The sequence below is a fragment of the Mytilus galloprovincialis genome, chromosome 3 (assembly GCF_965363235.1).
Source record: "Mytilus galloprovincialis chromosome 3, xbMytGall1.hap1.1, whole genome shotgun sequence".
Classification (NCBI taxonomy): Eukaryota; Metazoa; Mollusca; class Bivalvia; order Mytilida; family Mytilidae; genus Mytilus; species Mytilus galloprovincialis.
The window spans coordinates 58812767-58828593 of NC_134840.1; the positions used below are offsets into that span (position 1 = coordinate 58812767).

Consider the following 15827-nt stretch of genomic DNA (forward strand, 5'->3'; position numbering starts at 1 on the left):
TAGACAACAGTTTTAGTTGTGTAATGAAAATACATCTGCAGTAATGGAATTCTACTGCAATATTTACGATTCATTTAACACTAAAACTCATTTTGCATCTTACAAAAGAGACACGTGCTTTAGTGTTTCCGATTCATTTCATATCGTATTTTATTTGACAATGATAAAGAAAGGCATACAAAAAATGAAAAACAAAAGTTTATCTTTCAATTATAATTATATTTCTGTTGTAATTGACAAATATTGTAGACAAACAGAATTTGTCGAATCAATCGTTCATTAAAACTTTTGATTTTTTAAAATTTGTATGCTTGGATATGTAATTCAAATTTTTGCGTATGAAATTTAAACTAAAAAAATATATATATTTGAATTACATTTCCAATCTTTTAAATGAACATTTTAGTTATGAAACCAGCATAGATACATTAACTAAAACATAAAGCATTTATTAATGTGAATGATTAATATAAATCTTACGACTTGGGTTTGGCTATCTATCGTGTAATAAACTAATGATATCTTTGATCGATAGTTTTTTCGTTACCCTGTGATGTTAGGGTAGATGTCTCGTTGACCTTGTCGTGAAAAACAATTCTTGGAAAACGTGCTTATCCTTTTTATTCAAAAGTCAAATATTTTTTCTAGACCGTTGGTTGCATGCTTTTTCTATTTGTTACGTACAAAATAATTAGATAAATATATTTCTGTCAAAAATCCTGCTTCGTTCGTCAGAAATGTTTCTTTATGAATTAAATTCAATAAATATTGACAGCAAATAATCTGAATTTACCGTACGTAAAGTATGAATGAATTTATTATCAAAACATTTCGTGTTTCTTAATTGAATAAAATAAATTACATTTTAGCTTAAAAAATTAGATTTTTTTTCATGACCGTTTAACGAGTTGTACTAAGAGCTTTCGAGACACAGTGCACTTGTAGACACGTTCACTGTCGAAACAAGCTACAGTTTAGTCGCAAACCAAAGAGCTTTGCGTTACTATTAGTTCGCATACTATATGGCAGACGAGTTTCAGTTGGTTCGCGTACCGTAGATCAACGCTTATCAGTTTGTTCACGTGTCATATAATAACGCGTTACAGTTTCATAGAGTTACTATTGTTTTACTTTGTGAACAGTTTTGTATGATATATGTATAAATGCGTTGGTCTAGCGTAGATCAATAATGTGGAACACGTTCCTCCATGATATGTGAATTAACTGTGACGCCTTCCTTCATTGTATAATAATAAAATGTTACCCTCTGAATTGGTATACACGAACCTACAGCAACATGTTGTTCCAGGATACACAACTATATTTCCCTAACAAATGATTTAAAAGTTGCAATTTGATTTTAGAATTTTAAAAAGCAGATTATTTTGTATTTATATTATCCATAAAGAAACATAAGGAATAGAGCAAGTTGACAAACAACACAAGAGCATACTCAAGATTAATCTTCATTTGTAGGAAACGCTCCAAAATTAGACATATCAAAACCATACATACACCTTATTTCCATTTTTATTAGATATATTCGTATGCTTTCATGTTTTTTAAAAGGACATTAGCTTTCAAATTCTTTTCCGCCGATTTGGACTTTTCTAGGACTGTTTGATTTCTTATTTTAGTTTAAAAATATGTGTATCATCGTTTTTACCTGTATAAGAATGATTGAATTGCGGGTCAAATCAGTCAACCAAATGAATCATCCTTGTTTCATTTTCAATGTTGCGTTATTTTCCTTTTAATAGCTGAATACTTTAGTAACCCATCACCAGGTGAGGGGTTAAATTGAAAGTCATATAAATACGGATTCTATGAGATCGAATTATACACTTGCAAGTGAATAATTAATCAGCGATGTTTCTTACATTATTTTGAAAAAAAACCTGAATCAAGTTGGTTGCTAACTGTGAATTAATATTTCATTCTTTCACTTTCATTAATGAAAGAACAAAAAAAATCATATTTATATCTCGTAGCTAATGCCTCTTTATATAACAGTGGAAGACAAGTAAGGAAAAATAGACAAAATTAAAATTAAATGAGAACAAAACGCATGAAATTCAACAAGGAAAGACCAACTAATAGCCCCAGTTATGGAAAGATTCGGCAACCGTGTTGATCCTAAAAAATGGACATATTCATAATTGAGCAGTCTTAAAAATAATGTGATATAGAAGTACCGATTATCATTTCTCCTTATTATTTTAAAGGGCAAACAAATAATTTCAATACTTGAGTAGATTAACCATTCTTCCCCAGCTTTTGTCTGTACCTTTTGTGTGTTTGTGCTTTTAGTATTTGCTTTGTATTGAGGTTTTGTTTAAGTTTATACTTTATTTGAAAACGGAAGCTTAGGAAGAGTTTTGCTTCATAATATAATTAATGTTTGTCCAAAATTTAATGCGTGACAAACCATCTAGACTTAACCAGATTCCGCTTATGCGAAATACCATGAAATTATTTTTAATCCTTAGATAACCACAAATATAATCCAAGACTTTCGTAAACGCTTTTCCATTTTTGTTTTAGGTCAAACAATTGATGAACATTATTAAGATCAAAATACAGCTACTGCTCTTAATTTTCACTACATAATCAAATATTGTATATTGATCAAGCAAAGCCTTGCAATCTTACATTATGTCTATATAGTGTCAAGACATCCGATACGATTATTACATTCCTAACAAGTAAATGATTACAACAATTGCAATATAGGAAAGTAATTCGATAATCCTCTTGAAAGCGAAAGCGTTTTGCTTTGAAAACAGAAGCTATTCTGTAATTTTGTTGGTAATTTAAACATTTGAGCTAAATTTGTATGCATATAAAAAAAAATTGATTGGCAACTCTCGATGGTTAATTTGTAGTATAATTGTAACTCTTTCCTTAAGAGAGAGGAGAGTAAGATTGTATGAACGTTTATTTCACTTCTCAATTATACTCAGGAAATCAAACAATAGAATCATTAAATTACGATAGACATGGTAACTGCTGGCTTTAATGATTAGAAAACTAAGCAATTAATCAGTCCGTGTCCGTACTTAGCTTCCATAAGGAAAAGACCGGAGATTACTAATTTGTGATGTTGGTCTACATGGTACCTTATGTAGGACGGGATCAGGTGATCATTATTATCCAATGACATAAAGATAGTTTTTTTTTTTTTAGATATTACAGGTTCATGAACTTGCATTAACGACTTTGGAATTAACCGTTGTTAATAATAAAAAGTGAGGCTTAAAAATACCTAGTTCACACGCTTCTATAAATATTATATTCTGATCAACTCTTTATTAGATTCTGCTAAAATTCTATTTTGATACGACATTTTTATCATTATTGTTTTCATTATTATTATGAAAAATTTAATTCATTATATCAGTAAACTAAGTTTGTTCAACTTTTTCCAATGAATGTGTCAACAGGCTGTTGCAAAACTATTTCATCTGTATGTGTATGGTTTCAAGTACATGGCTTCTGTATGTTCTGCATTGCTTCTATTTAATTACGATAAAAGTTAATAAAAAATATATAGTAGGAGAACTTATTTACGTCAATTGGTGTTCAAATGGTGAGAGGCAGTGATTAAAAATCTTAGTCATATTAAATGCTTTGTGTCTTATGGCAATGTAGAATTGTTCCGTTGAATGTGTCAACGACTTACTGTGTTTGCAAAGAACATCAGGATTGCTTTGGTAGTAATTTAACCACTTATATAATTTAATATTGACTTTTTATGAAGTGGTCATTTGTTTTTTTTTTTTAGTAAAACATGAATTGTTAGGCGTATCTATTAGCTACGTTTCACATGCATTTTTAACTTCTAATAAACACAAGACTGAATTGTTAATAAATATCTTGGAGGAAAACAGAAATCAATAAAAAGTTGTAAAATAGTATATCCGAGTGGATTTTTTTCTGTCACTTGACATTTTGTAACATTGTTACAGGCATCTTGTTACATTTGACGAATATGGATACAATACATTCAGTGTAAAAACAAGTCAATGAAGTGAAAAATTAAAACGTTAGTACGAAAAGATAACTAGCCTTGATGACAAGTATTTTCACACATCTATTTCGGTATGAACAGTGCCACCTTTAAAACAAACTAAATAGAAATAAGACTGAATTAAACCATCATCTGGACAGTATTGAATTATCAGAAATAGTGCAAAGAATGTATCAATAGAGCATTAAACAATATCGGTGTCAATATCATCGAAATGAGATTGATCAAATACGTTCTGTAGTATTTGAAACTCGAGTTTTTGAAATAGCATTGACAAAATACGTTCTGTAGTTTTTGAAACTCGTGTTTCCATAATAAAATTGATCAAATACGTTCAGTAGTATTTGAAACTCGTGTTCCCGAAATAAAATTGATAAAATACGTTCTTTAGTATTTTAAACTCATGTTTCTGAAATAAAATTTATAAAATACGTTCTGTAGTATTTGTAACTCGTGTTTCTGATATAAAATTGATCAAATACATTCTGTAGTATTTGTAACTTGTGTTTCCAAATCAAAATTGATCGAATACGTTCTGTAGTATTTGAAACTCGTGTTTCCAGAATAAAATTGATAAAATACGTTCTGTAGTATTTGAAACTCATGTTTCTCGAATAAAATTGATCACATACGTTCTGTAGTATTTGTTACTCGTGTTTCCGAAATGAAATTGATCAAATACATTCTTTAGTATTTGAATCTCGTTTTTCCGAAATGAAATTGATCAAATACGTACTGTAGTGTTTGAAACTCTTGTTTCGAAATGAAATTGATCTAATACGTACTGTAGTATTTGAAACTCGTGTTTCCTTAATAAACTAGCCTTGATGACAAGTATTTTTTTGCATATATCGGTATGAACAGTGTCATCTTTCAAGACAAGACAAAATTGAAATAAGACTAAATAAAAACCCCATCTTGTCACCTTGAAGTCTAATTAATATACCGTATATGAGAATTATACTCCTCTCCGTCACCCAAAAGTTAAATTTGTCAAGGAAATTTAACCTGATATTGGATGCGAGGTAGCCCAATTAAGCTTTTCTTAGCTATTTTGTGTTTTAGGAAGTTCGTTGTCAAAAGTGTTTTTCCATGTAGGTTTACACTTTTTTGGTACTGTAAAACATGTTTTGTTGCTTTTCATTTGTCTGCTTTGTTTTTTGTCGGCTAAATTCGAGTTTTTGTTTTCCATCTCATCATTTGTGTAATTGGTATCTTGTGTGTATAATTTTATCAAAATTCACTAAGCTAGTGAATACTTAAATACAAATATTTGACAATTCTACAAGAAAAAAATTCATAAGGTATAAAGCGTATACATCTTTTGAAACTCAGGATTTTATACATTTTGTATCCATATGATTTTCATATTTTAGAGACATAAAAAATATACTTTTATCTAATGCAACATTGAGTAGTGATATGATATTATCGTTTATTCTGAAGTGTTCAGAAATACGTATTGAAAATTTAATTGAATGATAATCAGGATCAACTATCAGACGAGATTGCTTCACTGATAATAAAAAAAAATACAATTAATAGGTGTGTGTTATTTCACTCCAATACTCTAAAATATACATGAAGATCGACAATCAATATGCATGATAGAAGATATGGAGTCCTACCAGTTCTGGAGACAAAACTTACAAATTTTTACGACATGTTTTGATTATCAAATAATCAGCTAACTCAACGGGACACGTTCGGGGAAAATTATCATTTTCAAGATAACGACCGTGTCATAAAAGCAATGTTACCCAAAAGCTTTCAAAATTTTCAATTTAAAACATGTTCTTCGCTTTACAATATCAAGGGAATATGAAAATTGATATCTTAATGGTATATCTTGTGTATATCAAAGCAGGGGGTGCTGAATACCACAACATACAGACTCATTTAGCGTCTACATTATATTACTTATGCCATGGAAGAGGGGAGAAGTTTTGTAAAATAATGACTAAAAACGTTGGATTGAATGTCAAACTTAATAAAGACATATTTTTAATAGTTCATTGGTTTCCTTCACAATTCGACATGTATCTAAAGTATCAACTACGTATATAGCATTTTTACTAACATAAGCAATAGTTTAATAATATGTTCGTCATGTTTTTCTATAGTTCTTTCAAACTAACTTAATATAAAAGCATTTATTTTGCATTGATGTATCAAAAGATATATTTGTTATATTTCTAGCATTTTAATCTTGAAGCAAACAACATTTCGATTTTCGCCTATTTGATATCTTTATACCTATCATATACAAAGTATGCACACACAATACAATAACAAAGATTTACATGAAACTTTGAAAGTATGGCTTAAATTTTAAGCCTTCTGTGTCTGTTGTGTGTCTTACAACTACCAGCAGACCCATTAAGACTTATTTTTTAATTTTAAAGCAATCTATTGTCTGTTTTATAATTATTCGTACTTCTTAAGAAAAACCCGGAAAAGGTCTGTAAGGAATATGACATTTTATTCCATTAGTTCCGTTGGTTGACGGTCTATTCTAACTTTAAATAATGTCAGTTTTTATAGACCTTTTTGAATTTACAATGAATTTCTGTATTTTTGGTATCCTTTTTATTTATAAAATACCTAGCTTTTTAGAGTTGTGTATCAAAATATAGAACAAGTTATCATAAAGCCCATTCTTATTATTAGCAAATAATTTCGTCTTTTACTTTGGAGGTACTAATGTCGATTCACTTATAATGATTGAATTACAGCCATAAGATGTGGTTATTTAATATAGATTGTCAGTATTCGAATGATGTACATTAAATAGCCCATCAGGCTATGCATGATTTCTTGTCTAACAAAAACTGACCCAGTGGTGTCGTGGTAGCGTGCGCGCCTCTATTTAGGAAGGTAGTGCGTTCGATCCACGACTTGGTCAGATAAAGGACTTCTGTACTGTAATGTATGCCTTTTTGATTTAAGCAAACAGAACTAAGGATTAAGATCAAAGACAAGTTGGCTCAGGTCAGAAGAATTTGTCTCACTATATTGACATGTCTTCCTCTGAACTAGCACGGAAAATATCTGGAACAATGTGTCAAACTAGCAAAAACATGTTATAAATATTTATTTTAATAATTTGGCACTCGAACTTAACAACCATCCACTAGTCCTTCTATTTAACAGTAACACATAATTCTAAATTCCAATGAAAGGAAAAACCAAAAAAAAAAAAAAAAAATGATAAAAAATTGAAACTATGATTCCCCAAAAATATCATTAATGTAGTTGTCAAAACCTAAGAAACTTAATGCAATTATTAAACGAAACGATCAGTCATATAAGTTTTAACCTTTTTCTTATAAAATTAATTATTCAACTGGAAAGAAAAGTTTTAATATTATGGATGTCTTTTGCCTGTATCTTTTCTGTCCCTTTATTCTGTTACTTTCAATATATTTAACGTTTTCTGGGGGGATCACAAAATTTTTTGGTCGCATAGTTGATTATTACGTTTCTTCGAACATCATAGTAGAATAGATTTGTTTAAGATCACCACTAAAATTTTATTATCAGGGAGTTTGATGCTGTCCGTTTTACTCTTTATAATGTTGTTGCTTTCAATCTATGTTTTTAGCTGTTCTGTCAAATTTCAATTTATAAAAAAAGGTATCAAACATTAGGAACTATTTGTATGCTTATTTTATAGTATGGAATTTTCATTTTTACATTTACTTTTTTGTTATAAAAGCTATAAACTTATATATCATAAGTCATTGAGTCTTCCAAATCCATTTCAGATATAATGGTTTGTTTGCTCATATTAGTGTTTTACTGAAATTATTGATATTTAAATACAGTTATATGTTTCTTTGGTTTATTTACCGAAAAATAACATTCCGGAAAAATCACTCCTTGATGGATTAATAAAATGTGCGTTCTACCAACAGATATATCGTCCTTGTTCATTTATGGACATGTTAAATCATTAGTAAATGTCTTCATTTGAAGGAAATCTTTATATGATTGCATTCCATTTATGTTTACGTGTGATAAGTATAAAACAAATTCATTTTTTTCCTGCTGAATATATTTCATTACTGAATGGAATAGAAGAAGGGATATTAAAATAAGCAATGTTATGGAACTACAGTTTGTTTAGCATTCAACAAAAAATTTGAGTTATTATAAAATTGAAAACTAGAAACTTTGAAAAGAAGTATCAACACTGACAGCAACTGAATTACAAACATATTTAACGAACGGTAATTAATCTCCTTCAGAAATTTTGCATGGAAAAAATACTTAAAGTTAAAAACTTTATATATGTACATGTGTTAATCTTAAATGTATTAAGTCAACAAAGGCAACAGTAGTATAACGCTGTTTAACGATATCCCCATGGACTATAAATGAAATTTAACCATTATGGGTTTGCTTTCTGGATCAACCTTTATCTGTAACTCCAATGAAGAAAGTATGATATGATTGAGTGCAGACGCGCGTCTGGCGTAAATACAAAATTTAATCCTGGTATTTATGATGAGTTTATTTATAACCACTGGGCTAATGCCACTGCTTGTGGAGTTATAATTCCCATAGGGTATCACCAGCCCAGTAGTCAGCACTTCTGTGCTGACATGAATTATCATTGATATTGTCATATTTATAAATTAACTGTGAACAAAACTTTTGAATTTGCGAAATACTAAGGCTTTTCTACCTCTAGGAATAGATTACTTTCGCTGTATTAGGCAAACCTTTTAGGAATTCTGGTCCTTAATGCTCTTCAACTTCGTACTTTATTTCGCCTTCTTAATTTTTTGGGATTCGAGCGTCACTGATGAGTCTTTTGTAGACGAAACGTGCGTCTGGCGTAAATGCAAAATTAAATACTGGTATCTATGATGAGTTTATTTATGCCCGCGTCACACTGTCCCGATTTTTACGCCAAAGGCAACATGATAATGGAAATTTTCAAAATCGGGACTGTTCGTATCCAGATCGGGCTATTCGTAGTGCTATCTTTAACCATCGTAAAACCATCGGCCACTTTTTCTAGGCTTCGGGGACAACTTCGGGAAGGGTTCTAAATCTTTTAACATGTTAAAAAATCCCCGAAGATGAGTCCGATGTTGAGGGTTCGTATTGAGTTCGTATCACCATCCTCACCATCGTAATGTCACCGGGAATGCATCTTTGCACATCGTATTGCATTCGTGTTTCCATCGTTTCCATCGGGCAGTTTTGACATTACGATGTCTACACGAATGAATCACGAAGATACCCGAAGGTCTTACGATGGCAACACGACTTCGTGAAGACCTCGTAATCCCGTCGTGTTGCCATCGAATAAAAGTACGAAGGCGTCAAGATGGAACTACGACGATAATAAATCCAGCTAAATGTAAGTTAATTTTCGCGCTAAAATACATTTAAAGTGCCATGCGCGATATGCACTGGTCAGTCTAATACGACAGTTAAGAAAGACGTTCACAAAACATGGAGCTCATATCATATGATTCTATGAGAACAAGAAAGGCGACAGCGTTGTTTCTATTAATTCAAATGCAAAGAGCAGCTCTTACAGGCTCAGGATTTACTTTTACAAGTAAAATATTATTTTTTGTCAATTTTTTATATCAAGTAACATAATGAAAATCATAAACGCGCCTCGTACACCAACACTGCAGGTACACGTATATAGGGAAACCAACTTTTTCTTCATTATTCTGATTTTTTTATATATCGTCTGAGTTGTTGTCACACGAATGTTAACTCCATTTTGTTTTCTATATGTCATATTTTGCCGCATTTGTTGCTTTCCCCACATCCTTCCTTTTGTCTATATTATTATGATATTCTCCTGGAAAGAGCTCTTTTTGAATAAAAGGGATCAACGAACCCATTACCTTACCTTTAAGATAGATCAGTAAACATGGGCATAATTATGGGTGATTATTCAGACTAGTGCACTCATTTTACAGTTCAAACAAGGCAATGCCGAGCGTGGAATCCCCTCGTATGTAACATATTGGGGACAAATATGGACACTAAATTTGTATATGACACATGCAGAAAATGGTAAATTGAATATGCATATTTGATACATAAACTTTTTTTTTAGAAATCAACCAAAACATTCAGTAACTGGAAATACCTTTGATATTGTCTTTAGAACCAGCAGGTAAAAAAATGAGCAACCAATTTCCTGTGTATTATGCTATTTCAAGGAGAAAAAACAAGTCAATCTGCATGACCTTGACCTTTGGCCTTGAACGTAAAAAATGTCAGATCATTACAAGGAGGAACAATATACCAAATGTGGTTAAAATCTTTTGAAGCATATTGGTTTTAGAGTGCCCACAAGGGTGATATTGCCTTGTATTACAACTGCCACTGTGACCTTGACCTTTGAACTTTAAAGTCAATAGCGCTTAAGATATTCTTAACGAGTAACACCATACCAAGTTTTGAGCATTTTGGTTCTAGAGTGTCCATAACAATTTTATCTACACGTAACTTACATGTAGTAGGCGAGGGTATAATAAACGAAGTTATACGAATTAGACAAAAAGATCGATTTCCCGCCATGCATGGCAGACTTGTACAGAAACGATATGTTGTCGAAATTTTGTTCGTATCTTTTAGACATCGTATGGCCATCGCGCCATCATCGTAATCGATCGTGTAGCCTTCGTGATCCATCGAGTAGGTTTCGGCTGAGATATGAAGCTTTAATACCCGCCTTCGGTTAACCTTCGTATGTCCATCTTTTGCTATCGTATATAATTTCGGCACCATCGTATAGACTTCGTTATTCATCGTACTTGCTTCGGTCACTTTTTGGTATTTTAACGAGATCGGGACCAACTTCGTACGAACTTACAATTTTCGCATTCGGGTGTCCATCGTATATAAAAATCGGGACAGTGTGACGCGGGCATTACTAATTTCAAAATGAGAAATTGCGATGTGTTAGTTATATTTTAAGCGTTGAAGTCAATTTGACTTAGTTAGCATGAAACATTACTTAAACAGTAATTTATTGAAATACAAGTATCAGTGTTAGAAAATAATGATATAGATACTTGCTTTAAGAAAAATTAACTGGAATGGCCAGGTATACTCATTGATAAGTAAATGTACCTGAATATCTTACGTACATTATATTCAAACGTAAGCTTTTATTGAAACCTATGTACGTTGACCTTATAAATATAACAAAGCATCAGAATCCGAGCGTATCTGAGTGATACTATCACGGTGAAATGTGAAACGGCGAATAGGTTCTTTGCCGAACACTAAGCACATACTGCGCCCTATATAATAGGCTTGATGCGTGTGTGTGCACTAAGAAATTAAATGGTCATGTTTTTGTCTTCGAATAGCTCCTGCAAATCGAATCCAGTACATTTTGTTTATTCCAAAGCACCATATTTTTCGTAGTTAGTTTAACGTTGACAATCGTATATTCATGGACCTTTTTTAGAAATATGACCAACAACTTGAAACGCTTTTTGTTAAAGAAATGGAATGTTTAATTATATCCCAAAAATAGATGCTGTATTGCAATGGTGGCAGGAAGATGTCTCATATATATCCTGGTGTTATATTTGTATGACCAACCAAACCCCTCTTTTGAATTCTGTTCTTTTTCTATATCACGAATCGGGATAAAATTATGTTAATTATTATGTCATACATATAGTCATAAGAAGAATAATACGTTAAATTAATATTAATCCATTCATTTAGATAAAAAAAAGGATGAGTTAATTTCTAACTATACGCTATCCTAACCCTCCACATATGAAAGTACCCGCCCTAGAAACCCTGTCAGCAGTTGTCCATCTCATGTTTTAAAGTTATTGTTATTTGGAGAATTTGATGGTTTTTGGCATATCTTTGATATCGAACATTGATATACTACTATTGCCTTTATGTTAGTCTCTCATTTAATGAACTGAGTACTATTTAGAGTTTGACATTTTGTACAAGCATATGTTTATTTCTTAACACAGTTTTCTTCTAGATGTCTTTCGGGTCGTTTTTTCCTTCGGTTGTTTTTTAACTAATCTTTTTTCTACATTCTGAGTTTAGTCATATCATAAAGTATACAAATAACCAAGAAAATGTACATATAAAAATAAAAATCTTTGAATCATGATAAATCATGATAAATAAAATATTATTTTTTTAAGGTTTCAAAAAATCGCTATGCCTGTTTTTACGTGTTTTTTCCTTTTGCTCAATAACATAACAAAATTACAAGTTTTGTTGAGAACAATTATAATTGAAAATGTATTAAAATGAAAAGTTTGAACACCTTTTCATGAATTCCTGACTTTATAAGAAAAAAGTAGGCAGAATGAAGTGCATCCCAGTGAAACACTAACAAAACAACTTACTTCTAAATACGGTGAGTTTTGGAATAATTAAGAAAAGTTTGAATTAAAACATTTTGTAAGTTTTCAGTTACAGAATCATATAATAAAATCAAACATTTAATTGCAATCGCTTCTAGTCAAACTTGATTTAATTCCTTTTATTCATGTCACTAAATAAACAAATAACCAAGCATATTAAATTCCAAGTTGATCTTAGATGTTGTTTTTTTTTGTTTCACGCTGCTGTTTACGAACTTCTTGTTTTGGCATGTTCTCAAACTTTTTACCATGAAGGTCATTCCACAATCACGTTACATGCATATTGAAATCGCTAACATACATGGACAAATATATAGACAATTACAAATTGATTTCTCTGAAGTTTTAATATCCTTAATAAAAATTAAAAATTTAGATCCACAGCTGTTTGATGTTCTGATTAAATATTTACCAGGAAAATTGTATATTGATACTCAAACATTGAATGATCTTTAAATTGTCAATGAACTGATTTTAAGTTTCAAAATGATTTTTATATTTTAGGTTAAGTAATAATCCTTTTTAAATGCCGATTCCAATGTATTGTAAAAACTTGACCAATTCGTCGACGTAATTTGAGATACGTTCAATGAAACGACAACCAAATATCACAATAAAACCAACAAAACAAATGCATAGAATGTCACCTACCAAATAAGAATAATCACCGGGTTTATATCTACATGACAAACAACGTAAGGTACCACATATATAGCAGGATATGCTTTACCTTATAACACACATGAGATCACCTCCATTTTGGTAGGATTTGAGATGTTCGTTCTTTAGTTTTCAATGTTGTAATTTATATACTGTTGTTTGTCTTTAAGTCGTTTTCATTATTTGCCATAGCGTTGGCAGTTTATTTTTGTGTAATGAGTCTGATGGTTCCTTTTAGTATCTTTTTGGCTGTTTCTTACGGAAACCATACGACTGCCAAACTGATTTCTTCGAGTGATTCGGAATTAGTTTTCAAAAGAAGTATACCATCTTTCAATTAAGATAAGCCATAAACATATAAATTTCAGACAAATGAAGAATACCTCAAAACTGAAATGTGATAAAATTTGTACTACTCACGGGATTTATAACACTATATTTATAAGAGGTGTACAACACATCTTCTTAGTTTATGTAAATTGATGAAAAATAGTATATTTAATGGACGAAAATTATTTAGTCAGTAAATATTCAAAATAAAATTAATGTTGATAATTTTTAATTCATAGTAGTTGAAATTTCAAAATTTAGATATAGATTAGACACGAGAAAGAACCAACACCTCTCCGGTAGACACAAAATAAACATAGTGTTTGATATCATATACTAGAAAATAAAATACTATTAGAAATTAATTCTAAATAAGCTTAAAACTATAACATACCTTAAACTAGACAACAAGCCTAAATATACGGCGAAAAATTCTGCAAATCTTTTCATGCTATTTCCTAACCGGTTCCAATGTTTCGTTAAATAAGAGTTGTTCAAAAGTGAATGACTTACGGAAACTGTCTCTTTTTATAAATACGCGCAAAGATTCATTTATCGGATATCTGTCAATCACTTCATAAACAAACCATATTTGTATGAACTAACACTCCCACTTGTATGCTCGTTATTCTGTAACTACCATTTTGATCATTCTCATCCTAATTAATCTGTTCCCCAGAGATGCATTAGGAGGACAGTCGTATATTGCTTTAACTGTCCTACAAATTGATTAAAGTGAAAACTCAGTTAATGACTTTATCTACCTGTTAACAATATTGTACTTACATATTTTTTATGATATATTTAAATTAAAAAATTTTTTTTTTCATTTAAATCCAAAAATTGTTTATTTAAAGTTTTGTTGATTTGAATTGCCTCCTTGTAGTTCGAAATTGATTTTTAATTTCTTTCCCATTCATTTCAATTTGTGTTGTCAAAAATCATTATAGTTTCTGGGAATGTGAATGTTATTAAGAAATAGGTACTTTGAAAACAAATGAATGATTTCTTTTGACACATGTACAATAATATGAATATCAAGTTATATACCAAAATTCACAAAACGGAACTGTATTCATAAAGACATTTTCAGTTGAATAAAATCAACTATAGTGTTTTTACGTTTTTATTCCCGTTTCTTTGATAGTGTTAGGATGACATATAATCTTTATTCTTTTGTGAGTTTCATTATGTTAATTTTTTAAAACAAGGATTTATCCGTTAACATATTACCGGATAAAATGAAAAAGGGTTAACAGAATTCAGAAAAGAATAAAACTGATTTTTCTTTACATCATGACTGGAAAAAAAAGATTGTTTTAATCTATCAAATATCGACCAGAAACAACAAAAAAAAAACCATGCTATCTAGAGCAGTACAATTGCATAAGATAGTGAAGTCAGTGATTACGAATGATAACAGTTCCTAGATTAAAATCCATCAGATACAATTGCTGAAGTCATTCTCCAGATGGTACATTCAAGTGCTGTTAATTTACATAGTTGGGGCCTGTACCAAGTCAGGAATGATACAGTTGTTCTCCATTCGTTTGACATGTTTGAGCTTTTGATTTTGCCATTTGATTAGAGAATTTCTGTTTTGAATTTTCATTGGAGTTCGGTATTTTTGTGACTTTACTTTTTGTTATTTCCATTAATTTCGATTCTTTTTTGTACATTTCCAGAACAGCATTCGAGTAACTATATCGTGTTCAAGAATATTATTTTTCTAAGATTCGGCTCAATCGTATACTATTTTTTTAACGATTTTTGAAACTAAAGTGATTTAAATGATACAAGATATTTTCAAAACTAGTGGCATTAAGGTTAAACTTATGCAATTAGTTGTGGCACCAAAGGCCGAATTGTGGCGCAAACAGATTACTCCAGATAAAGTGACACTCTAAAATATAGAAAAACTCATAACTATCAGGCTTAAGATTATGTACACCAGACGTGTCATTTACAAAAGACTGATCAGTGACACTAGATACATTTTTTTAAACATAAAAACTAAAACAGCCTTAGCACTACAGTCACTTCAGGTCAACTTTTACCGCGGAAGTTCAAACTTTAGTTCTAAAATTATTACAAATATATATAAGAATATGTGGTTTTAAATGCCAATGAGACAACATTATAGGTCAAAATACTGTCTTCAACACGTAGACTTGGCTCATACAAAATAGCAAGCTATAAGGGTCCCCAAAAATTACTAGTGTTAAACCATGCGAACGGAAAAACCAACGGTATAACTTATATAGAAAACGAGAAACCTTTATTAACCACATCAACAAACGGCAACCACTAACATCAGGTTCCTGACTTAGGGCAGGTGCCAAAAAAATTGCAGCGTGTTTAAACGTTTTAATAGGTACCAACATTCACCTTTACCTGAAACAATAAAAAGC

At 30.8% G+C, this 15827-nt stretch overlaps 1 protein-coding gene across 1 annotated transcript in view; it reads right to left on the reverse strand.

Moving 5' to 3' along the window:
* LOC143068460 (uncharacterized) overlaps positions 1 to 14065 on the reverse strand; it is a 35058-nt gene extending 20993 nt beyond the window's left edge. Inside the window, exon 1 of the mRNA XM_076242552.1 lies at positions 13811 to 14065. Coding sequence (XP_076098667.1) covers positions 13811 to 13866 — 56 coding nt within the window. The 5' untranslated portion in view covers positions 13867 to 14065. The remainder of the gene's footprint in view (positions 1 to 13810) is intronic.
* Between the last annotated feature and the right edge of the window lie 1762 nt (positions 14066 to 15827).